Here is a 26,229-nt window from a genome sequence, read left to right as displayed (position 1 = left end):
ATCAAGGCAGGATACACACTGGACGGAGTGCCAACCCATCACAGGGCACACACACACTCTCATTCACTCACACAATCACACACTACAGACAATTTTCCAGAGATGCCAATCAACCTACCATGCATGTCTTTGGACCGGGGGAGGAAACCGGAGTACCCGGAGGAAACCCCCGAGGCACGGGGAGAACATGCAAACTCCACACACACAAGGCGGAGGCAGGAATCGAACCCCCAACCCTGGAGGTGTGAGGCGAACGTGCTAACCACTAAGCCACCGTGCCCCCAATTGTAAACAATTTTTACATTATTTTATATAATTTCATTTCTTAGGATATGTCCATGGATATATCCAAGGATTTCTTAAAGGGTTAAACACAACAACGATTTACTTTATGTTTAAATAACGCAGTATAATTAATAACAGTGTAGTTTTAATCTTTTGTACCACTGAAAGAAAAACAGTTCATGCTTTGGGTCTAAGATGTTTATATCCTAGTGTATAAGATGTAAAGATCAGAGTAACCTTCCTGTAAACATCTTTTCAACATGTTTCCAAACGTACACTTCCTTAAGATAATCTCGCCTCCGTTGTTTTGACTAATCCCGATGTTGTGTCTAAGACACGTAGAAGAAATTTCACCACACGATCTCTTTCACACTTTCATCTCACTACACAGGTCGTCTTTGAACAGACTCTCTCCCAAGGCCCTGTTTACTAGACAATTAATACATTAACCTGCATGCCAACGAGTTTGACAGAGAGCTCATGTCACCCTGCTCCCTGCCTCAGAGGGATGAGGAGCGCAGACTGGCCTCCATCAATATCCCTGACCTCTGCCTTCATCTCTGCCTCAGTCGAAAGCGCTCATAACTCTTCCGCACAGCCTTTGCCGCTGAGGACAGCCATATTTCCTGCTGAAGTCATGTGACCCCCCTGGCCTGTGACAGGCCTCCTCCTGAAGGACGCAGTGAGGTCAGTGACAAAAGATGCTTCATAATAACAGACTGGCAGATTATATTCAAAACAAATTTAGATGTAATATATCATATTTTCCTGCCTTACAAAACCTTACAATGTCGGACATAAGCATGCAAGAGCTAAACGAACGAAGCTGGAAGAGATATTTTCCCAGACCCTGTGTTAACTCTTATCTACATTAAGGATATTTTCTAAAGATTTATGAAATTATTTACTTGTTCATAATGAAGTGTTATTCATGCAGCCACTTTTAGGCATTATATCAAGTCTATAACTGTTTATAACTGGTTCGAAACAAACGTAATTAGAAAACGTAATGACTTATCGATGACTGTTTTCCTATAACTGCATGCAGATCAATTTATTTATTGCACAAATGTATGTTATTTATGCATTATTTTGACATTCATTCTAATAGAAGAATGCATATAATTACAGTACATAGGCCATTATATAAAGTATACGTATAGTATATATAGGTATAGAGTACATTTAAAGGATCTAATTCATTCCAAACATGCAAGTTGTGTTTTGTTTTTTGGTTTCCTGTGAGTATAATATTTACTATCTAGTTTTAAATCTGTGAGATTATTCTTCAACGCAAAAATAGCTTGCTATATTTTTCCCTACAGGTTCATCCTCAGATATTTTGTATTTTGTGACAAATGAGCTGAGACAGGACGGTTGCTAATGACATAACAATGATATCATTTTTTTTATAACTAGACCTAGTGGAAACACCAACCAGAAACCTTACAGAGATTTAAAATCCCCCTGTATGTACTTTCAGGATTATTAACCCAAATTGGAGAAAGCCGTAGCAGGAGTGGAAAGTAGGAATCTCTCCCCTCTCCATCTACAGTACATGACAATTATATCCAGAGCTTCCCGCCAGCATTCATCAAGCAAGCAAATTCAGCATTTCATGTTGATTTAACCACGGTGAGTAAGCTGGCGTTCTGTAGCAAATGGTGAACAATGGCAAAAAAAAAAAGGCTGTGTTCTCCGAACGCTTACCCAAGGGTGATAGCTAATCACTGAATCAATGCAAATGCAATCTAAAAAACATTTAAATTCTTATCAATAGCTTCTGATAAGCGTCTGTGATCAAATAGACTCTGGTGCAGCTCAAACCTCTTCAAAAATTACAACTTGGCCTTATCTACGTTGTGGAGGTCTTTTTTTTCCCCTCCTCCCATTTGGTCTTTCCTGTCCCATTTAGCTGACTGACTGATTGGAGTGCGATAATGAGCTGTTGGAGGGTTAAATAGTCGGACGTATCCGGAAAGAGCTGTCACAGACCCCTGCTGTCGCAGGCCATTAAGGATGGAGGGATATGGAAGGCTAGAGGGGCTATACTTCTCCAGAGAGGGGGGGCACTAACCAGATTCACTCATTTAGTTATTCTCGATTAACCCTACCACGTCATTCGCAGTGCCTGCTCGTTTACACCAGCCGCCGTTCCAGTTTAATTGTTACAGTATATCTAACAAGGTGTTGTGTAAAACATAAAAATCTGCTTTTAAATATCACTGTCTTCGAATCCTGATTTTTTTTACAACATCAGATCAGGAGCAGAAATAAATGTTGGTACATTTGTTACAACATCATAACATCTGAATTAGCTACAATGCTTAATATGAAGGGTTTAATTTTTTAAGGCAGGGAAAGCCTTAAACAACCAACACCAATTAAAGATGCATTGCATTTAGCTTATGACGCATTTAAGCATTAAGTATTTGGAAGAAATGTGGAATAGTCACAATATTATTATAGTTTGTACTGTATCACGAAATCCGAATCAAATATGAACCAGACCCTGGCAAAGAAGCAAGGGTAGCAATTTGATCATGTGTTCTAGCCAGAAATCAGACCCAAGGGCTAATGTGAAAACAACAGGCACTCGTAAATCAAAGTTAAGGCATGGGGTCAGCTATGAGAGTTAATCAATGTAAAACCCTCAGCACAACACATGGGTTCCTTAGAGAACGGATATAGACGAGCAGTCACCTCATCTCGTTAGGAATATGTGCAGTTTGTTCAACTTCGACTATATTTCTGCTTCACGACTGTTAAAAAGTGTTGGCACTGGAGACTCCTTACAAAAATGTTAAATGAACATCTCCTCAGTTTACAAGACGCATCCGCTATACTGTACAAGACCCTGTGTGAGTTACTATAGAAATAATAACGCATTCGAAGAAATACATTAATATAAACACTGTGGAAATAAAATAAAAAAATCTCGAATACAAATGAACAGATTATAGAGCAGCTTTGAGTCTGGACAAATCAATCAAAGGAATTAACAGAATCCTTTTCGGTTACCGTCGGCTAGCATAGGCGTCCATTATTGAAATATAATTAGCCCACTGGAAGGTGCAAAATGAAATATTTACCACCACCGACCGATCATGCATCTTAGACTCATTTGGCAAACAATAACTTTGACGTGATCTGATTAGAATCATATGTAACCAGTCACCTCATATTTCCACTTGCACAAAAATTACACTTAGACTTGGCTCATTTTCACTTGTAGGGAAAGCCAGATAAACAAATGAAGCAAAAATAAATCCAGTTAGCTCATTAAGCAAGGGAAAGCATAATGTTACTATGCACAAGATTAGAATGTGTTGTTAAAAGGATTACATATGTAAAAGAATATAATTCTGTATCGTTGTAGCATGTCCTAAAGGATCTAACGCTGAATCAAGCGCAGGAGGTGAGCACAGCTCTCTCTGCATGACCTCCTGGACCATTAGCAGCATTAGCCGTTTCATGCTGTGGTTACACTGTGGGCTCACGCAGGTTCAAATTGGGCCAGGAAATCATGCACCAGCTACATCCATTAGTGTCCCACACCTCTGGCACTTCCATGTGGGCACAGTGTGCAGTAATTGGACATGGGCACCTTTCGAGTTCATCTGTCTCTCACTCTCTCTTGACCTGGCCAAAGGTGCCCCCTCTGAAGTGAAGGCTGAGGTGGAAATTGGTAGGAAGTGAGAGGATGGACTGAAAGTGTTTTTTTTCTTTTCTTTTTTTCTGTGAGTTCTGACAAATGTTCCATTGTAATAACACGGCTTAGGGAAAGGTTTGAAAAGGTTTCTGTGATGAAATTCCACTTTGCATTAAGCAATCAAGCTCCATACTACATTGCTTTCTCTTTTAATTAGTATTTCTTTTACATTAGTATTTTTTATTTCTTACCACCCTGTTTGTGTGAATGTGTGTGAAATTGTGCCCTGTGATGGGTTGGCACCCTGTCCAACGTGCTCCTTTCCTTGTGCACTGCGATGGGTTGGCATCCCACTCAGGGTGTCCCCTGTCTTGTGCCCTGAAGTGAGTTGGCATCCTGTTCAGAGTGTTCCCCACTGAGTCCCCATGTGATTAGTTGGCACCCGGTCAAATGTGTCCCTTGCCTTTGCTTTGTGAATTGTTGGCACCTTGTCCAGGGTGTCCTCTGACGTGTGCCCTGCAAAGGGTTGACACCCTCGACTGGGTGCCAACCCTTTGCAGGGCACACAACAGGGGACACCTGGACACTTTTGCCGTGTACCATGTAATGGATTGGCACCCTGTCCAGAGTGTCCACCACTTTGTTCCCAGATCCAATCAGCAAGTCATCTCTGTAACCCTGACTGTGGCATGGTCGTTGGTTCTAGATGGACTTGGGATGGACATCTGCACAAGTCCAACTCGTCACTGAAATTGATATTATTATTATTAGTAATAAACATGGGAAGGACTCACATCTGTCCCGTCTTTTGCACTCTCCAATCATATTAGTGATAATGAGAACAATCAGCCCCCAAATCAATACCTCTGCACGTGTACAGTAATCTGCAAATCACATAGGTGTCATGTTTTTCCCCATTATCACATTTCCTGGACTGACATTTCTATAGACAAAAACGCATATAGCATATAGCACGTTGTGAATCTGAGATCAGACAAGTTCGCTGGCGTTTTTAGTGCAAAGCTGGCGGAGAATGTTAAACAGCACTGGGAAGGAGATCGATAACGGTGACACGTTTCCTTGTACGGCGGACAGATGAGCTATTATGGAGGAATCATGATATATGCTGTGAGAGGACGGAGTGGCAGGCAGGGGCAGAGAAAGGAACAGGGATGGATGGACAAAGGACAAATCTGCCAGCTTTTGACACCAACCATATCTCTTTAAACACGTGCAATTACGTATTCTAAACCTGTATTGGAGGTATTATCATATTAATATTATTAATTATTGTTCATGAGTATTTCATTAATATGCATATAATTGCCAGACAATAATCAGGAAACTAATGGGAAAATAACCACTGTTTGTTATGATCAGTAAATAACGCATTTATCACTGATAAGAAAAACAGTGAAATAATATCATTTGTTCATGTTTCTATTAACATCATTAATAACAAACTAATATACAGTCTAAATATATACATTCACACACTCCTTATACTTCAGCTGCTACCTCTCTGGCCACAGTGGTAGCCATGTGTGTTGGGGAGACTCTGTTATGACTATTGACCGTGTCTTTCATCGATTTGTCAAACACTCAAACACCATCAGCCTTCACTACACCTGCAGTCCCATCCACTCCTTTTCCACCCAGAAGAGCTGCAGCTTGCTTTTCCTGCCACCTTATTGGATCAAATTACAGACTGTTTAGTGTTGGAAGGTGCTCATGGACAAAGATATGTGATTTGACCAACAATTAATGTCCATTAATGGATGATTCCAATTATATAGACCGGTTCAATCATATCTGTTACCACGAATCATAAACATGATAGGGTTTTCCGTTACAGGACAGCAGTCAACGACAGGGTGATGTTATAAAGCAGAATAACAGCTTTATTTCTCTTCGTCCTTCACTAGAACCTGAACAATGGACTCTTTCTGTGTCAGAAAGCAATGAAACCTTAACTAACGTTTAAAGAAAACCTCTTAAATCTTAACAGTGGCAGGGATGTTGTATTGTCCTGTAAGTGCTGTTTACTGTTAAATTTAGCAAAACAAAGCTATCTCTCAGACTGCAGCTCATAGACAGCGAAGTGTAAAGGCACATGATCTAAATACTAATCAAACATCATTTACGGCGCACACCGGTCACCCTCCACAAGAGCTTCTGGCTCTTTGCCATGGCAACCACTGTCTCATTTCAAAGGTGTCACGCTGCATTACCGTCAAACCATCACACATACGCTTATAATGTGCCGTGCACTCTATGGCTTGCATGCTTGGAAAACTTTGAATACGGCTGAAATACAGCTGTGAGTATTTATGCCTCAGATCTAAATGAATTGGTTAATATTTAAGAAAGCATATACTGTTAGATATTATAATATATATATTATATATACACACACACACACACACACACACATATATATATATATATATATACATTAGATTAATAATGCCTATCTTTGACTATATATATATATATATATAGTCAAAATTGATAGATTGATAGGCATTATTAATCTAATGAAGAAAAGATGTCATGGTGAAATGGTAGCTAATGGCCTGTACAGTCAGAAAGCAGCATGTGAGCTGCAGAGTAAAAATTTAGTGCTAAAACCCCGCCGCATGGCATCAATCCAGCCAGTATTTGTTTACAAGTGTTTCAGTAATTTGGCACATTAGGGAAGACCTCACCTCCTGCAGGCATGGAAAACAGAGGGAGGGTGAGAGAGGGTGTGAGAGAGAGAGAGAGAGAGAGAGAGAGAGAGAGAGAGAGAGAGAGAGAGAGAGAGAGAGAGAGAGAGAGAGAGAGAGAGGAATTGACTGCCAACAGTTTCTTTGTTTTGTGCCAAATGGTTTCCCTGGACCACTGCTCTCAGTGACGGCACCCAAACACAGCCAAACAGCAGCACTGTGTTCACATCTCAAATCCAAAGCCCCCGGGAAACTAAAGGAGCTTGAGCACTCGGGTAAAAAGTTAAACCTGGATTTATGAAGCAGGAATAGGGTCAGAAAATTCAAGAACATTCTAGAAATTACAATGAGGAGACGGAAAGGGGAAAAAGTTCTCACTAAAGGCAGTGATGATATACTGAATGCCTAAGAACTGGGGACTGTCACTGCAAAAAATTATTTTTAATAAAAAAATTATAATATACTAAAACTGATCAGATTTTCATATTAGACAATTACACTAAACCAAATCTAATAGTTATAAAACTTATTTCAAGATATTTATTTTCTAATTTTAAGCTTGAATGTGTGTCATGTTCACTTGGCAGATAATTTTGCTCATTCTAAACATTTATATTCAAGAAAGATTTTAAAGCCTTGAAATTAGCAGAAATTTAACAAACGTGTTTGATGTATTGTCCTTTTTTACTAGGCAATACTAGATAAATTTAATGGTTTACAAAGAAAAGAAATGTTTACTCATCTTTGGCTCTGTAGGGTACACGGATACCTGCTATACCTCAGTAAAACAGTTATGCTAAATACTTGGTGTGAAAAAGTATTATATTATTATAATTATTATTATATATAATTATTTATAATTCAGCTCATCATTTTTAAGTAATCTTTGCCCAAGTGAGGCATAAAAACAAGCAAAACATTAATGCTGAGTGAAGCGGGGGGTGAGGGAGCTGGGGGCACAGGATGACATGCAGGAAATTTACCTCAGGACTCTTAAGTCACTGTTTAAGTATTTAATTCGTCTGTTTATTTGAATTCTTAGGTATGTTTTGACAACAGAATTGAACAAATGTGTTGGCTAACAAGCTGATATTCTACCTACATCAAGAGAAAGCGCAGGCTAATTAATCTGCTATATGCTCATGTTTACCACAGAACATTCTAGGCACAAGCAAAACACTTTAGCTTTAACCACTTAAGCTAAAGCTAAACACTTTAGCTTTAGCTACTTAATCTAAAGCTAAACACTTTAGCTTTAGCTACTTAAGCTATACTTTTTTTTTATCTTACATCTTGACACTGACACTTCTGCAATTTGTTACCGAATATTATTATTTTAAAATGGTTTAAATCCATCTTAGAAAAAAAAAAATATTCCACAACTGTGTCAAGACAAAAGAACCTTTACCTTAGACTTGGAGATAAAAGAAAAGAATTATAATTAATGGATATGATTATTTCTTTCTTTTCTTTTTTTTTTTTTTTTAGAAAAACCTTTTCATCCATAAAAATAAATAAATAAATATTATTAACATTAAATAAAGAAACAAGGACATGTGCCGAGTGTCCAATAATACACCTCTTATTTTATCATAAATATAATAAATAAATAAATAAATAAATAAATAAAGGCACCATTAACTTGACAAAAAATCTCTGAAACTGATTCCAGCAGCAGAAAGATTTGTAGCACACATATCACTCTAATTTTCCTCTGAGCCCAGACCCTGCGTTTAGCACAATAATGAGACGCCGGCTCCGTCAATCCTCCCAAGAAATTTCACCCAGGCAAATTAGCTAATAACTCACCATCCGTAATGAACTAAAACACTGTCATCTAAAATTTATGATGAATTTTTATTTGCGGGAGAGAGTTGCCTCATTTAGCACACAGGGCGCAAAAAACAGGGAGGTGTGAACGCATGAGTGAGAAACTGGAGGGGAGAAAAAAAAAAAAGAAGTGTAGGGTGGCTGAGATGGGGTGATCTATTGATATGACAGTATACCATGATTAAGAAACCTAAATGAATTCTGGATCAGTATAAATGATAATGTCATAAAACGTTATTTCTAGATACAGCATGTTACTTTAAAGGGTTTAAAGGAAAAGAGAAATCTGAAGTAGTATTTCTTGTAGGGAAAATATGCATCGCAGCAGTTTCCTCTACAAACAAATCATAAAAAAACAAAAACGTCATATGTTAAAAATAAATAAATGAAGATTTATAGTTACTATAAATATAAGTATAAGAGGAGAACAACTGGGGGTCATGTTATAGGAAAATAATCAATGACAGTATGGTGTGATATAGTCCAATTGTGCTACTTCCTCTAACACCACAGCAATTTCCTAATATATAATATTTTTTTTAATTTATTAAAGAATGATGTATGTTCTTTAGCCATATATAGTTACATTTAATATTGAGGTGCCTAAAGTTCTCTTGTTATAGCAAATATAATCAACAATTCCCTCAATCAATCTCTCCCCTTTTTTTATTGCAGTGTCTCCTCATGACTCCACCGTTTTTAAAATCACACTGAAACTGGAGACTCCTTCCATCGTTTCTATTCGATTGAGCAATTTCTGTGCAGAGGACTTAACCATAACCAGAGCATAGCATGATTTGCAGGCAAACTGACATCAGAGCTGCTTTTAAAGAAAACAAATCAACACCATTGGACCAATCGGAATCGAGAATCCGTGATGTGACGTGTTAGTATTATGACAATTCTAATTAAATACAATAAAAGGTCGCATGTATAAACAGTGCAACGTTAAAGCTGGAAAGTATAATAAAGAATTGTGAAAAGCGAGCAAGTTACTGTAAACTTTCATGTATTAGATCTTTAGTTGTTCTTTTTTTTTTTTTTAAATAGGTGTTATATTGTATTTTCTGGAAGTCAAATCAGAAGCACCTTTAACATGTCTGATATGTCAGTCGAGTTGATTTAACAGAGATGAAACTTCAGATCATGCTTATTTGTTTTTATTAATAGCAATACCTCTGATGTCTAACTTAATAAATAGCTGTAATAAAAAATTCTGAGGGAAAAAAAAAAGATCCATTTTGTGCAAATCTTGACAAATCTGAGGAGGATCTGTCGTCTTCGCTGCAAATCATTCTGCCTTGTAAAAATCACAGAATGGGTCATTACATTAAACCGTCTCGTCTAATGTCCCATTCTCCCCGAGCTGGCTCGAGGCTAAAAAGAGAGTAAGACAGAGAGGTCTAATGGTCTATAGCATTAGTGGGTTAATCGTCCTGTCCCGCTCGCCCGTTTTACTTTAATTGTGAACCGTCCCGTTCTGCAACTCCCTCAAGTCACAAGAGAAGCCAGAATGCGTGACAAGTTTTTGCTCAGATTTAGGTTTTTGCTCATTGGTGGACTGGGATTATCCCTGGCTAAACTGTAAACCTCATCAACAGAAGGAGAAAATGAAAGATATGGTCAGGAGAGATGTCTGTCGCGTTTCACAGAGGAGTGCTGACCTATAGTGCCACCTGCTGAAAAAGGAGGAGTAATCGAGATAAAATGATTTCATGGCACAGAAACAGGTTGTTCTTTTATTTTCATTTCCATAGTCTTGGTTGCAAGGTTTCTAATAATATGTTTGTTTAAATATGCTAACGCTTCAATAGTTCTATAGCTTCTATGACATACGCATGTAGTCTTATAGCGGACACTCTGAAGATAGTTCTGGGAGAGAGTACTTAGGCTGACAAGAAGGATGTCTTTACCTGTTTGTTTTTTTTTAAAATTCTTTAATTGTGTACATCTCGAACAATTCCTGCCATTTTTTTCCTCAGCCTCGGCTCGTTGCTCGGAGTAGGATGCACTCCAACTGGCAGACAAACGAACTCCTCCCCAGTCTCGGCATTCTGATCGATGGGTTCTCTTGGGTCAATTAGCTGATGGCTAATTGATGAAATAATCCAGTCATTAAGTGCCACAAGGAGGCAGTGCAAGTAAATAAACATCATCATCATTATCCTCACTGGCCAGTTCTACATGATGAGAGAAGAGAATGCAGGAGGATGCCTGTAAAGAGAAAGTGTTAAAAACGACATCTTGATAGCTGCGTCCTACTGGAAATTCAAATCGTCTGCCTACTGACGATACCAAAAAGGTATGAGTGAAGTGGATTTTTTTACGCTCTAATTTTAATATTGTCTTCTCTTAACCCCCTACTGTCTATATTTTGTCTGCCCACATTATTATCTGATTTGCTAATACTTCCATGTTATTGTAGAGAATAACTGCACACCTGTGGCTACAGAGACGTTGAGCGAATCCACGGCACGGTGAAGCTCTCTTCTGGGAGGAACAGTGAGGAAAACGTTGCACAGCTCCCGCAGCTCAGGAGACAACCCGAAACCCTCGCCACCTGCAAAATCAGCCGCACGTGATCTCTATTTCCTGATGTGCATCTACAGTAGCTGTTCTACTACTGCTTATTAGTCGTTAGTTATTTTAAGTCTCAAATCTGCGACTTAAGTCTGACTCGAGTCAAGTCGAGTCACCCATCTCTGAGTCATTTAACTCAAGTCCGAGTCAAGTATCAAGTCATGAATGTCAAGTCAAAGTCAAGTCTTTTTTTCTTTTTAAATATTTCTTAAGCAAGTCTCAAGTCACAAATTTGCGACTTAAGTCTGACTCGAGCCAAGTCATATGACTCGAGTCCCCCATCTCTGTTAAGCACTTTGGGTTTACCTTCATGGCAATTGCCAGACACACTTATCTTGAATGACTTATATTTTTAATTCATTTATACAGCTGAATGTTACCCAGTGACTGAGTGGCAGTGCTGGGATTTGACCTCACAACCTTAGAGTCAGTAGTCTGATATCTTAACCACTGAGCTACCACTCCCCCTGTGTTCTAGGCAGCAGCATGGTAAATCCAGAAGCTATCCTGGGAATACTGGAAAAGAGGCAGCAACACACCCTGAATGGTACACTGACAATTGTATCTCCATTTCAACTACCAGTATGGCTTTGGAAGTAGGAAGGAAACCAGGAAACCCAGAGGAAAACCAAGCGTTCCTGTCAAAACCAATCAAACCAAGCCATGCCAGTACTGCACTGGTGTACCTTTACATGAAGGAGAACATAAACAGATAGAAGATGACAGACTTGGACATACACTTGTTAGTTCCACTCAAATCTAAAAAAAGAACATACCCATCAGCAGCAGTGTAGGTTTGGACATCTTGAAGTCAGAACACGGAAAAATGGAAACTCCAGAGTCCGTCTCTTCAGAACTGATTGTGCCGATTGCTTGCCATCCTTGTTTGAGTTTTATCTGCAAAGTACAGAGTATACACAGTCATGACAGGTTAAAGTTAGTGTCTACTGACTTCTTGTACTCAAACTATGTGAAAATGTTATGTCTGATTCGTGCCTGCCCTCTAGAGGCAGAAAAAGTAAAAGTTTTAGACCATTGATCAGGTTCTAAAAGGGTACAAGGAAAGGAGGCAGACCTTTATGATGTCAGCCAAGTTCTCATAGCCGTACACATCCATTATCTCCATCACTCCTGAGCTGGCTTTGCTCACCACTGGAGTTAACGGACAGCTGACAGAGAGAGAACAGCACCATTAATATCATACTAATATTGGTATAAAGTTGAAGAGCAAACCAAAAATTTTACCTGTTGCGAATGCTACTAGCTACTCTGTCCACGCCAAGAAAATACGCAGAGCGAAGGACAGAGCCGAAGTTCATTGGATCCTGCACTCCATCCAAGACGAGCCACAGTGGACAGGGGTTCCCACTGTGCCGATTTCCCTGCTCGCTGCTGGATTTCTCCCTGGTGAGGAAACTTAGTGGACTGGCTTGAAGGCACAATCCCTGGTGGACCGCACCACCGGTCATCTTCTCCATCTCCCGTTTAGTGATGTGCTTAATGGGAACGCCTCTCCTGACTGCCTCCTCACAAACCTTCTCAACGGATTCCCTTTGACGTCCTTCGCTGCGTTTCACATACAGCTGAGCGAGCTTCCGTTTCCCCTGAGTCAAGGCTAGTAAACAAGGTGCCACCCCGAAGACCAACTCATCTTGGTTCTTTCTTTGGAGACGAATAGTAGTGGCCCTTTCCTTAGCTTTTTTAGAAAGCTTCTGAGTATCTGGTTCTGGCTTTCTGAGGTCCTCCAAGCTCAGCTTCTGGAGTTCAGAGGAGACTCTGCGCTCAGATCCAGACACTCTGTCAGGACCTGACGACTTTGCCTTAGGACGAACGATTTTGGAAAGATGACCTGATGATTTGAAAGGGTTGCGTCTTAACCTTTGAGCGACTTTTAAACCAGTGTCTTTTGGGCAGAAGAAAATTTCAGAGCTGTGGTACAGTGCATGCTGTGTGAGGTCTGAGAAAGGGAATGTTAAACTCTCCAAACTTGTGTTATTTTTAAGAATTGGAGAAATTCTCCAGGCGGTTCTCCACATTTTGAAGTAAAGACAAAAATACAGATCCTTTATCTGAGAAATAAATTCCACACTCAGAAATACACTGACACGATATACATCTACACAAACCCAAATGTTCTACAAAAATACCAGTTTTTATCTAAACAAGCTTCAATGCAATATCTGAACAAACTTTATCATTTGTCCTTCAGTGTCGGTATCTATTAAAAGCGTCATGATCATCAGATTACAGTTATACACTTTAAAGAGACAGGTATTGATGTTAGAGATTGCTCTCTTCACTTGTGTATCCTACCCTTGACAAGCATGTGCGCGTTGGTTTGGGACAACTTCCGGTGTACGGTTCCGAGATCAGTTTTAATCGTTTTCTTTAAGCCGCACTGAATGCGCCGCTTGTACTCGATGCTGATCCAGAGTCGGTGTTAAGAAACACAAACAGAGCGTTGTCGCACATGCGCACAATACATTTCCGGCTAAAAAGTAAACGAATCCTGTTAAACACTCAGAAGAGCCGATTCCGTGTGTCGAGCCTATACAAAAGATTCACAAGAATTTCGAGTCGAGTCTAAACAATCGGTTGACAATTTTTTTTAATTATTATTAGTTTTATCGGTAAAATGTCTTCATTTGAATATTCATGGCAAACTTATTTTGAGCCAGGGTTAGCTTAATTATCTCATTTCATTAAGTCATTTTTAACGCAAAAACTGTTTTTTTTTTCACAGAATATTGTCAAACTGCTGTTTTCTGGTGCACATGAATTTAGATGTGAGAATATAACAACATCTTCTACAAATTTTTCACTTTAAATCGTTTGAGATGAATCAGTGTCAGTTTGTATACTCGACTAGTAGCTTTCGGATTCGATTCTTAAATACTAAATGATCAGAGAATCGACTCTTGTGTGACCGAATCCCAGCTTTAGTTACCATGCAACGAGACGCCTTTGAGTGACATGTTATTTGAAAACGAGCTGGCTAGATGTATAATATGTATGTACAAGACAGGTTTGTCGGGTGGATAAAGTTTTAATTACATACATAAGACGTGGTGATTCTGTAACATATGATTCTCTTCTAGTTCACTACACAGCTCAGATTAGGAGTAGATGAGATGGCTGATGGATGGTGTACTGACAGTGGGGAAGCTGTGTACCGCTCCCATGATGCAGTAAAAAACCTCAAAATAAGGTAACTAAGTTTTCTAAAACTAATTAGCTACATAGCTAATTAGCTGGATAGCTAGCTGGTGTGTTTTCCTATATAGCATGTTAGCCAAAAAGCTAATCACAACCTACAGGTACCAGGAGTCAACTATTAACTCTAACCCTAGTTAAAGTTTATATGAGCATGATCATGGGCTTAAAGATGGAAAAATTATATATGTATATATATATATTTTTTTATAATTCTGCAAAAAGCATAGCTATAATATATTTGGATATCCCATTGTCATTTTTCTGTATCACATCTCATTCATTAACCAAAGCATCTTCAGTAAGATCTGTATCCTGGTCTGGTCAGGATTAGTGAATGTGATCTATGACGTGTTTGGAAACACCATGGATTGCTCCAGAGATCGGTATCCAGTCTGCATGGAGTTGCACATAAACATGTCCCCATGTCTCTTAATGTTCCCTTCTGCCTATTAAAACTATGTCAGTAAGTGTACTGGCTATTCAAAATTGCCCCATGATGGCTAGCTTATTCATTTCATGTCTTGAGTAGGTTGGGACCTGTATGTGCATGAATAAGTAGGTACGAAGCTGTTCGTAATAAAGTGTTGTTGTTTTTTTGTAGAATCCGGATTGAGCGAGTGACCTCTACAGCTGCTCTTGTGCACCATCCTGAACAGCAACAGCGGCCGGAGCGAGGCGTCCTCGAACTAAACCCATTGATCTCCCAAACACGATCAAGTGAGCGAAGAGACACTTTGAATGACACCAGATGACTCCATTTTGTACACTTGGTGCACCACATAGGCCATATTATCTATTATCACATGCAGTTATACATAAAGGAGCATGGAGTCATTTGGAGAATCATTTTGGAATGAGTTACAATGTTTCTTGTCATTTTTATACAGCTAGCGATGAAGAAGAGCTGGTGGTTGGCTGGCAAGAGAAACTATTCAGTCAGGTAAGAGTTCATACACTGCTATTTTATGTATTGGAACACAATCCAACACTCTTTTAAGCAGGATGATTTTTCCATCATGGTGACATGTAGTATGAAGTGGACTTGTACCAGACCGAGTCGGTGTGCCAGACACCGCTGGAAAAACAATATCACGTTGAAATCTTGGAAATGGAAAGATGTAAAAGAAGACTAAATCATCGTATTTTTACCTACACCGACTTTGATCGCTTCACCAACTGGGAGGAGGTGGGTTATAAAAAAAAAAAAAAACATGATATGACTGTTAAGGTCTGTATGTAAGTTACACCCTTTCTAATAGGTGTGATTTGTTTGAGCAGCAGGCTCAGAGTCTGCTAACTCCAGCCCAGAGCAGGCCCACCTTCCTGGCAGAGCGCATGGCAAATGTCAGGCACAGACGCCAAGACAGACGGCCAGCGTAAGTCCGTCTCCTTTATAACTATTGTACGGAGCTCCTTGTATTGCTGTTACATTACATAGATAATGAGCTACGTCCGATTCTATAGAGACACCAACGTTCCAAAGGCCCGATTAGTGGTGTGGGAGCCATCCAGAGAATTTATGAAGGCCAGCCATATTGTCAACACACCGATGCAGACCATGCACATCATGGCGGATTTAGGACCTGCCAGAAAGTAAGTCTCTCAGCACTGTGTCTTGTGTAGTTTACAGACTTGCGATGCGTTTTCTCAAACTTCTACTCTCCACGTAAATTCACCAAAACCTACACTAACGAACCGACCGTACAAACTTTCTAATCAGGCTGGGGTTGAAGGAGAACGAATACGTCTTGTGCACCATAAAAGCCGACAGCAACGGAGTCCTTACGGTGAAACCGGATTTCAACAACGGTAGAGGACCTTACAGGCAAGTGAGAGCTTTATCAGCTGAACGGAGCAAAGCAGGATATCTTGCTCCTAAGCAACTATAGTATCACGAAACATATCGAGGTATCAGAGCCGGGTTGACCATATTCGGACGGTTTAAATCTGTCGCCAGGCTGGAGACGGAGGGAGAGAAAAGGGAAGTGTGGCGGCTCTACCTGGAGAACGCCTCTGTTCCCATAAACGTGGAGGAGAAACAGCGGGAGCAGCGCATGTACAGAGATGTAAGTGGATGGACCGTTGACTCATGATACAGTAAATCCTCAGATTTGATATCTTTATCATTTTTGTTAATGGGAATCTTTTAATTAAGTTAAGAGATGGATGGACTGCTTAAAAATATTCCTTTTAACTTTCATACTAGCCTTTTTGATTGACAGGTATTTAGAATAAGATGTGTGTGTGTGTGTGTGTGTGTGTGTGTGTGTGTGTGTGAGAGAGAGAATATAACTCTGTGTCTGTTTCTCTGTCTCTCTACAGCTGTACAGCCGCCATAAAGATTACCTCAGCAGCCTCGTTGGCCAGGATTTTGAAACGGTACGAAAAGGATTATGATTCCTAAAGCTACAGTTTTGTTTAGACCGGGAAACAAAGCATGGGTCTTTTTCAAACCGTCTGCCCTGCTTTCCTTGTGAATTGCACCGCATGAGTCGGCGGTTTATTATATACATCCTAGTCGTATCTGCGCTTAATATACTTGCTGTGGTGATAAGCATGTATCAGGTACAGAAGGAGTTATTAGGGGTTTTTATGGATACAGTGTACGTGTATGTGATTATGAATAAAGGACCAAGCTACAGATCTGTACAGGATGGATGTGTGCGTTGATGTACAGTACTGTATATGATTCCATTACCAGTTGTCTTGTATTCCAGCCACCTCCAGGATATCTGCGTCTGATCGTTAACGGGGAGATAAGTGAGTATGATCTGAAACCAAGAGATTTATTTTCATAATTTTCGTAACATAACCGGATGAAAAACAGCGTATTCGTTGATATGGTTGAAGATACGGTGCGTTTTTTTTTTTCTCCCAGTTTCTGCACAGGGCTATGAGTACGACAACTTGTATATTCACTTCGTCTTGGAGTTGCCAAACAGTAAGCAAGCCAAACGTCACATTTAATCATTACTTTGTTGTATACAGTAGCACTATGGCTTGTTTTATGGCTCGCTAAAGTAAAGTGTTTGAATGGTGGATTTGCCTGTAGACTGGTCCAGCGTGCCGTCTCAGAGCCTGTCATGTGTGACTCAGACGTGCCGAACGCGTGAATTAGGCGAGGTGAGAAGCAGGTCACAGAGAATGTAACCTTATAAGAGAGTCTCATCCATCTGTAATATGTATATTAATCTAAATGATTAAACATTGTGTGTAAACGTCACAAATGCTTTGTATAAGTATAGATCGAGGATCAGATATAAAATGCTATTTGTGGGAGAATTTAAATGTTATTTAATGTATAGAGTGATGTAGATGTGTGTTCTATGTCCAGGACAACGTGGCTTTCTTCTCCTACCCCTTCAGTTTTGAGTCATTCTTCAGGAAAGAAGACGAGTCAGAGGGTGAGTAATGTGAGCGCGGTGAGTTTCTTACAGTACCCGTGGCTTTAGAGTATGAATCTGTTTTAAAAAGAAAACAACTCCTGGGCTTGTTTGTAGAGTCATTGCCTCAGTGGCCCGTGCTGTACTTCAGGGTTCTGTCACTTGATTCCTGGCAGCGCTACAGAACCGAGGGCTATGGCTACCTGGTTATTCCCGCGACGCCTGGTAAGACTTCTCTTCCATCCTTTTGTATCGATGGATGGATCACTACTAACCCTTGGTTTCTGTCTGGATCAAACCTCTACTAAATGGAGAAAATGTACTGTGTATTGTCTCAGGGTCTCACAGAGTGACCTGCCACACTTGGAGACCCCTGCAGACCGGCACGATGGCTGAACTGAGACGTTTCTTTATCGGTGGCGCTCCTGAACTCGAAGATATCAGTGACGTGAGAATACCGGGAACATTCAAGGTAGGACGGCAACATGTACCGTAGCTCGATATGTTAACAGTGTGTAATGTATGCCAGGACACATGAGGGTTATTAGGGGTTATTACCTTAATGTTGCCTTACCAGCCTTTCTGGACAAATACAGCTTGTCATGTTACCAAGATAGTTGGTTGTCCAAGTATAATAATGTGGTTTGCTCGCTTAGAATTGGTGGAAGAAATACATGACATTTAAAATGTGTAGTTAACTAACAAACGTTTTTTTGTTTGTTAAAGGGGGATCGTCTGAGCCGGTTTGGGTTCCGCACACAGACGACAGGAAGCGTCACATTCAACCTGAACTGCATTCAGCATGCTCGGTTAGCTGAAACGAAGCATGTTTTTTTTTTTCTGCTATAGTATTTTTTTAACTATTAATAATTCGAGTGTGTTGCTGTTTTCTCACAGCGCCTTTGTGGAGGCCAACGCTCTGAAAAGGAGACGGCAGACTGTTTTAGACCAGCTGGGAGGCCACAGTCAGAAAGGATCTGTTTATAACGTGCTAGGTGAAGCCTGATATCACAATACATTAACACACTGCACCAGACACCGCAGCCAATCAGGGCCTTGTACCGAGTTATTATAGTGCATGTGGTGCTGAGATCCTAGAGGTAAAAGATGATATTGTGTGTGTGTGTGTGTGTGTGTGTGTGTGTGTGTGTGTGTGTGTGTGTGTGTGTGTGTGTGTGTGTGTGTGTGTGTGTGTGTGTGTGTGCAGAGGCATTCCAGAGGGCACGTAAGCGGATGCAGGAAGCCAGAGAGAATCTACCCAGAGATCTGATCAACACCACTGGAGAACTCGACGCCGAATCTTCAGCATGAATTTTTATTTATTTTGTATTTTTTTTTTTTTTTTACGAAATAGCAAAATAATCACCGACTAAAAAAAATTCATTGGCGACTCCAAGCACTAGCACACAGTGAGCAGCAGAGGGCGCCAGAATCATGACTACATCCCACTGAAACCTGACCAATCCTACTGAATTTCTAATAAAATTATAGAGAAAAATATTCTGATTTCATCGAATGGTTCTTACTCTCTTGTTATTTTATCACGAAATTGCTATAAAAGTATAATGTCCTAAAGACTCAGGTCTGTTGCTGTTACAATGCTCTGACACTGGAGACTCCTTCCAAACAACAGATTACTTAGCATGTCCCCCATACATACAGTATAGCTACAAATATGTTGTAACCATAGAATCTGTATTAAAATGACAGCATTCATGTAAACCTTAAAGCTGGAACTAGTTCCAGAGTTATTAGTACAGACAATTAATCATCACTTTTTGACCAATCAGATTCAAGAATTCTACAGCGTTGTGGTATAAGGATGTAATAAACTACACTACTACTACTACTACTACTACTACTACTGCGTTCAGGCCCCATGCATGCGGCAGGTGTCCAAGGGGCCAGTGTTCAATAGCGTACACATGATACGTGAGTATTAGTGTGTTTATTGAGAGGCTTTAAAGACGGGTTGAGGAACAGCTGTGCGGTGTCGGAGCAGATCTCACAGCTGTGGAGAACGGCTGCGAGGTTCATTTGAGACGCTCTTCAGGAACCCGGCTTGGTCTGTTACAGTCTCCAGGGAGGACAAGACAGAACGAAAATGTTTCGCATCTTCACCCAGGATTTTGTGGCTCTGTTGGTGTTATTAGGGTCCATCAGGAAAGTGTGAAGACATGACCAGCCTAAGTTGAATATTTTTCCTATATGTTGTTAACAAGAAGGCAAAAGTTATTCCTTCATCCCGAAGACTGTTACGACTTTTGGACGCTAGAGACTCCTTCCATAGATGCGAAAGGAATATCTCCTCGCAGAAAGCTTCACTATGAACACAAAAATGTTTTTCTTTGCTAAAAGCTGACAGGAGTGCAGCAGTTATTATCCAGTAAATGTCAGTATTGTTTCGTTTCTGTAATTAAAATGTATTGATTTAAAGCAATTATGACATACATTCTCGATTGCACACAGTCTGTGTGGAACTGGACCACTTGTCCTCCGGTGGGAGTATGGGAAATTTACTCGTGTTGCCTCTCGAGTGCCAACTGTGGTTTATTTTCTAAAAGAAAGTCAAGGCCTTAATTATCACTAAGCTCCATAGCAGCTAGCCCAATTCGCACAACTTCATCAGTCAAGGAGTTTGTTAGTAAAGCTCTGCAACCAGTATTGATTCCTTCACTCATAATTACTTTCTCCATGAAGCCTTCATTTGTACTTCAAGGATCCTTCACTTATTATGTTCTCCATGGATCCACCACCAACATTTATGATCTCCATGGATCCACCACCATCTCCATGAATCCACCACCAACATTCATGTTCTCCATGGATCCACCACCAACACATGGGTCTTTTACCCATAGATCCATGATTCAAAACTGCTTTCTCCACGAATCCACCATTTGTAGTGAATTTCTCCGAGGATCCATCACCTACAGTTAATTTCTTTATAGATTCACCATCTACAGGTTTCTCCATAGAACCTTTATTTGACGTTTCTTTCTCCATGGATTCTTTTCCCATAGTTTCTCCATAAATCCATCAGTTCTATTGATTTTCTCAATACAACCACTACTTGGATGGCAGATGGTAAAGCAGAGTCTTTGGTCCAGTCCTGGTCTTGGGTTACTGTCTGTAAAGTTTTACATCCTGCTTCTCCGTTTTTCCTTCCAACTCCCAAAAACAGAGCCATGAGGTGTGTAAGTGAATCTGAATTAGTCGTAGCTGGGAATGAGTGTGTGCTTGTTCCGTGCAATGGTCTGATGTCTGAATCCCTGTTTACTGCTACCTCACACTCCTGTTCCTGGAAAAGGCTGTGTATCCATGGCAACCCTGACAGGAAGAAGTGGTTACTAATACTAAATCAATAAATGGATGAATATAGGAAGCATTTTCACTCCCACGCATGTGGTGCTTCTGAGGCCGGACTGAGTAAAAACATTAATAATCAAAAAGCAAATATTGATGTCTCCGGAGCACAAATTCCTGCGTCGAGGTGAACAAGCAAATCGGACCTCAGGGTTTTTTTAACTAACAGAACTATTGTTAGCTCTGGTTCGGGATCCGTTCTCCTTATTCGTCTACTGTTATCTCCAGATACAAGACTATGGGGATAAACAGATACGGCTTGCCTATAGTGTTAACAGGCTGAGCCGAGCTATAAACTGAGTATTATTTACCTCTTTGTGGTAGTGGCAAAACCTATATCTGTGCTCTCAAGGCCATATGTAATCCCTGCCTTATAAAAAAATACCCTGACTGCTGTGTGACCCTCAGAATGATCCTACAGTATTTTTGACCATATAGCACATTGTCAATGCAACTAATTTAACCCAATATTATTCCCAATTATTCCCAATATACTAATATGCAATATTAGTATCTCTTTGGTTATAAAAATATAAACACACACACACACACACACACACACACACACACACACACACACACACACACACACACACACACATAATCCCTTTCCTTCGTTCTCACAAACACATGCACAGACACACTGACTTGCTTGTCATGGAATATTATATGATCATATCACGTTTCTTAGACGGCTGTCAAAGAGGTGTGTGTGTGTGTGAGTTTGGCATGGTGTGTGTGTGTGTGGGGGGGGTGTCTGCTGACGTGTCATCAACCTTGGCTGAGTGCCAAAATACATCCCTTCCACACCAAGCTCTCAAATATGGTTCCAAAAAAAAAAAAAAAAGTTTCTTCTCCAATCAGATGACGTCATTAACAATAAGAGTCCTTGAAAAAAATTGCTGTGTGCAAAAGTACACTATTAAAGCTTCAGTGAAAACCACATTACCCATACTTCATTTCGTTTTGAATGGCTTATTTGTCTGGAAAAAAAAAATGTCTACCACCACTTACACACACGTACACACACATATTGTGCACACACACAATTCATACCTTCAGATCAGCGCCATGTGATTTACTGAACGGAGCACGGGTTAAAGTGTTGACGTAAATGCTGAGGAATTCTAGGGAGAGCCTTTAAAGTGCTGAAGTATGAAAGATCTGGCATCCTCCCTTCTGATATAATACATCTTATAATCACAGGAGTTTTTTTTCATCCAGCAGCTGTCTGGCAACATGTGCCTTGAGGAGAGAAAATTGAAACTCTGTTTTTAGCGACAACTGCACATGCTGGGCAAACCTGCTAACACACACACACACACACACACACACACACACACACACACACACACACACACACACACACACACACACACACACACACACACACACACACACACACACACACACACACACACACATCCAGGCCCACTTTAGCACATGGAAGGGTGTATCCAAAACACCCACCTCTAAATTCATTATAAGTGACAGCTGTCTAGGAATATTCAAAAACATTGGGGATGTTGTGGTTGAGTCACAAAAATGAGCCACTGTTTACTTGAATGTTATAACTTTGCTGGAACACAACCTCCACCACCACCTCCACCACCTCAACCACCACCTCCACCACCTCCACCACCAACCCTCCTGTAGTTTTGCAGGGTTCTAACCTGATATTCAAACAAAAATCTTTGAGATTATATATCACAAAAAAAAATAATAATATTGTGGAGGAAAATTAAATACAGTTTGTAAATAAAATTCCCAAATTAGCTCCGGTGCTGCCGGTTCCCATTAGAAGTCATAATTAGTTTGAAGTGAGTCGATCTGTGTGTAATTAAAGCATCATGTGATCTCAATATACAGTAAATACACTTATCGATGGAAGAGGAAGTCACATGAGTGAAAACACAACATTTCTTTCAAAAAATAGAAGACCAAGGAGCTTTTCAAATAAATGTGGGACAAGGTATCAGTCAACATTGGTGATATATAAAAAAAATATGTCGTCGCCGTCGGGTGGAATCCTCGTATCTCCAAAATCATTATTTTTCAGGAAATTAAAAAAACAAACGCCGTATCTTATCTGCAATGCACAGGGTTTAGTCCGCGTTGCAGTGGATTGTCTTGTACGAAATTCCTGTCCTCAGATGAGCACCAGAACTAGCGGGGGGTCAAGATTTTTTTTTTCTTCTAGTCCAGTGTTTTGAAGACATTTGACGTGTTGATTCGTTGCGACTCTTCTTGAGGAGAAATATACTGTACCGCGAAGCTCTCCCATGGAGTGAAGAAGAGGTGGACAGATGATGTGTCCAGTGGAGTTAAGAGATTTGCGCTCAAGCTATTTTCAAGACTTTAGATTGGTTAATAACTTGTAAAAATAACAGACCCATGTGGGGACTGACCAATAGCATCGATATGTGAAAAAATTTGGACATACGAGGTTTCCGCCCGAAAGCGACGATATACACACATATCTAATATTTATCTTGTACAGTCAGTTATCAAACAATGGAAAGAATATGACGTGACTAAAAAAAGCCAACCACCAAAAATCACACACCGTTCAAAGAGGGAATCAAACAGTCTCAAAAACAATTCAATCTCTGAATACAAATGCCTCCACCACCGTGCTTCACTCTTAGCACGAAATCTTAAGCTCTTATCTGACAAGCTCCTAGCACATAAGACTTACAAATCACACAATCAGTTCAAATATGTACTACATCTACCGGATGCGGTGGATGTTTGTAGCTATTTCTCAATATAGAATGACCTGCTTGCTAACATTCTGATGTCTGACTTTTCTGCGTGGAAGGAAAAGTTTTCCAAGTTTTCAGGACGGATGTCTTTCCGAATCCTCAGTAAGAAAATGTACGTGAAAATGAAGCAACAACAGGAACTAACATCGAAGGATATCAAACATGACTATCAACAGGAAAAAAAATACAATATTTTGTTCTATTATTGCTGTGGTATACAAAACTGTTCCTTACAAGGTTCATCCAGGAGAATTACTGCAAATTACTAAAACTTTGCCAGACGTTCTGGCTGAACCGGACGCCTGATTACTTGTGGAACTGGTGAGCACACAAAAACACACACACACACACACACACACACACACACACACACACACACACACACACACACACACACACACACACACACACACACACACACACACAAACACTCCCCCATCAACCTTAACATATCGGTGCAGCATTAGCCAGCTGGCCAGGCAGATTGTTGAGAATACCCATGGGTCTAGTGGAATGCTGTGCTGTGGTTAGTGTGGTTGGTTTTAGCTTACTCAGCAAAGCATGTATGTGTGTCAGACTATCAAACTATTCCGAGTATTACCAGAGCCACTGCTTTACGTATCAAGAGACAAGATTATCTCTCTCTTGAGATAGATAGATAGATAGATAGATAGATAGATAGATAGATAGATAGATAGATAGATAGATAGATAGATAGATAGATAGATAGATAGATAGATAGACTGCGATGGGTTGGCACTCTTTAAGGGTGTATCCTGCCTTGATGCCCGATGACGCCTGAGAAAAGCACAGACTGCTCGTGACCCGAAAAGTTCGGATAAGCGGTAGAAAATGAATGAATAGATAGATAGATAGATAGATAGATAGATAGATAGATAGATAGATAGATAGATAGATAGATAGATAGATAGATAGATTGATTGATTGATTGATTGATTGATTGATTGATTGATTGATTGATTGAAGCCTAAATTTGTCAAATATACATTATAGCAAAGTAAAAGTCTTTATTCACATATCCCAATTTTTGGAAGTTGGGCCACGTGTCCCTGGAACAGAGAAGGTTAAGGGCCTTGCTCAAGTACCCAAAAGTGGCAGCTTGGCAATGCTGGGGTTTGAGCCCCAGTGATGATACAGGAAAATTTATTCCTAAAAAATGTATTTTTAAAATAAGTAGCTGGATGGTATGTAAAGAATGTTGAATGATCTATAAAAAAAATAATTGTGCATAAATTTGCTGGTGATAATAATATAAACAATTTATCACCATTTCTAGGAATCAGGTGAGATTTACAGCATTTAGCAGATGCCCTTATCCAGAGCAACTTACAATATCTCATTTTTGTACAACTGAGCAATTGAGGGTTAAGGGCCGTGCTCATGGGCCCAACAGTGTCAACTTGGTGGACCTGGGATCGAACTCACAACCTTCCGATCGGTAGCCCAACACCATAAACACTAGGCTACCACATGCTTGTGATCGTGAGATCATCGTTCGTGAGATCATTGTTAACAACACAGAGAGTTAAATTCTTAGGTTGGACTGAAGCACTGATTGATCCTTCAAAAATCTCTAAACATATAGTACATGCAGAAATGTAAACAAACCACTGATAACCACAGACGACGGGAAAAGATACCGTGAAAATAAATCCAGTCTGTGCAACCCACATGAACGGTGACCACAACAGAGCTGAAAAGATATTATAATAAAATGAACAAAATGACTAGTAGAGCTTAGCATCGACTGTATTGACTGAGTTTACGGTTTATTACATCGTCCAAGAGTCGTGAAAAGGTTGACCACAGACTGGATTCAGACCTTGCAAAAAATGTTGACAAACGATGTGCATATTATAAACATAGCAGGAAAACTGGCAGTGAATCAAGTTTTCTAAGCATGAACCATTGTAGCAAATTGTCGGTTTATGCATCATGCTTTTTCGCATGAATGTACAAAACAAACCGTTCCTGTTAAAAATTGTCACATTAATATAAAAGGTCACTTGTCAAGTTTTGTTTCAGATAGCTAGTTGGGTTTTAGAAGGCAAGGGCAGCTGTCCATCTGTGTGTGTGAATGTGCGTAAGAGGAGGGTAATGACAGTGAAACAAACAAGACGTGACCCCCTGTGCTCTTAATCTTGTCCAAGCGTTCCTGCTGACAGATGGGTTAACAGGAAAAAATGCAGGCCGTGAGCGCTGGCGCCAACCCGTTTTATTGCCAACTGCGTACAATCATAAGCTCCCCTTGGCATTGCTCGAGGGGAACAGAACATGGCTAGCAGAGTGAACCACTTGACCAGTTTGTGGGGTGCGTGTGACTGTAGTCTCGTGAGACCTTGGCACACATGCTCACTTCTCATAAACACGCAAGCGTATGCACACATTCCTTTTTTTCCTGTTAACACGTTACTGTCGGAAAC

At 40.1% G+C, this 26,229-nt stretch overlaps 2 protein-coding genes across 7 annotated transcripts; one reads left to right on the top strand and one right to left on the bottom strand.

The window, feature by feature from the left end:
- Positions 1–10,186: 10,186 nt before the first annotated feature.
- Positions 10,187–13,518, bottom strand: mrm1 (mitochondrial rRNA methyltransferase 1 homolog (S. cerevisiae)). Of its 3 annotated transcripts, none has more exons than XM_047809584.1 (6): positions 13,369–13,518; positions 12,301–12,904; positions 12,131–12,224; positions 11,832–11,952; positions 10,916–11,035; positions 10,187–10,689 (listed from the first exon to the last, which is right to left on the bottom strand). In XM_047809584.1, the coding sequence occupies exons 1-6, from the start codon at positions 13,379–13,381 to the stop codon at positions 10,643–10,645; spliced, it is 999 nt and encodes a 332-aa protein (XP_047665540.1). In that variant the 5' UTR covers positions 13,382–13,518; the 3' UTR covers positions 10,187–10,642. The 3 variants fall into 3 exon arrangements, with proteins under 3 accessions (XP_047665540.1, XP_047665539.1, XP_027034586.1); XM_047809583.1 differs by having other exon boundaries at positions 12,301–13,124; positions 13,369–13,502; XM_027178785.2 differs by having other exon boundaries at positions 12,301–13,508.
- Positions 13,519–13,548: 30 nt separating this feature from the next.
- On the top strand, positions 13,549–19,154 carry mks1 (MKS transition zone complex subunit 1). 4 transcript variants are annotated; one of them, XM_027178784.2, is made up of 20 exons: positions 13,549–13,649; positions 13,799–13,841; positions 14,154–14,263; positions 14,873–14,988; positions 15,159–15,211; positions 15,302–15,457; positions 15,550–15,647; positions 15,736–15,864; positions 15,992–16,096; positions 16,229–16,337; positions 16,594–16,650; positions 16,989–17,031; positions 17,150–17,212; positions 17,324–17,394; positions 17,606–17,675; positions 17,772–17,879; positions 17,993–18,126; positions 18,381–18,463; positions 18,552–18,649; positions 18,862–19,154. In XM_027178784.2, exons 2-20 carry the CDS (start codon positions 13,830–13,832, stop codon positions 18,963–18,965), a joined length of 1,719 nt encoding a protein of 572 aa, XP_027034585.2. In that variant the 5' UTR covers positions 13,549–13,649; positions 13,799–13,829; the 3' UTR covers positions 18,966–19,154. The 4 variants fall into 4 exon arrangements, with proteins under 4 accessions (XP_027034585.2, XP_047665537.1, XP_047665536.1 ...); XM_047809581.1 differs by lacking the exon at positions 13,799–13,841 and having other exon boundaries at positions 13,597–13,734; XM_047809580.1 differs by lacking the exons at positions 13,549–13,649; positions 13,799–13,841 and adding an exon at positions 13,890–14,065.
- The last annotated feature ends 7,075 nt before the right edge of the window (positions 19,155–26,229 follow it).

This window comes from Tachysurus fulvidraco, chromosome 26 (genome assembly GCF_022655615.1).
Source record: "Tachysurus fulvidraco isolate hzauxx_2018 chromosome 26, HZAU_PFXX_2.0, whole genome shotgun sequence".
In the NCBI taxonomy this organism is placed as follows: domain Eukaryota; kingdom Metazoa; phylum Chordata; class Actinopteri; order Siluriformes; family Bagridae; genus Tachysurus; species Tachysurus fulvidraco.
Note: the sequence above shows the minus strand (reverse complement) of the source record. Positions and strands in the feature narration are given on the sequence as shown.

Excerpts from the sequence above, each read along its gene's own strand:
- mrm1 (XM_027178785.2), bottom strand. The coding sequence starts at position 13,091 with ATGTGGAGAACCGCCTGGAGAATTTCTCCAATTCTTAAAAATAACACA. Across the intron at positions 11,036-11,831 it reads ACCTACACTGCTGCTGATGG|GTGGCGAGGGTTTCGGGTTG; the intron begins GTATGTTCTTTT and ends CTGATTTTGCAG. Across the intron at positions 10,690-10,915 it reads CAACGTCTCTGTAGCCACAG|GCATCCTCCTGCATTCTCTT; the intron begins GTGTGCAGTTAT and ends TTCTCTTTACAG.
- mks1 (XM_027178784.2), top strand. Across the intron at positions 18,127-18,380 it reads GAATACCGGGAACATTCAAG|GGGGATCGTCTGAGCCGGTT; the intron begins GTAGGACGGCAA and ends TGTTTGTTAAAG. Across the intron at positions 18,650-18,861 it reads ATCTGTTTATAACGTGCTAG|AGGCATTCCAGAGGGCACGT; the intron begins GTGAAGCCTGAT and ends GTGTGTGTGCAG.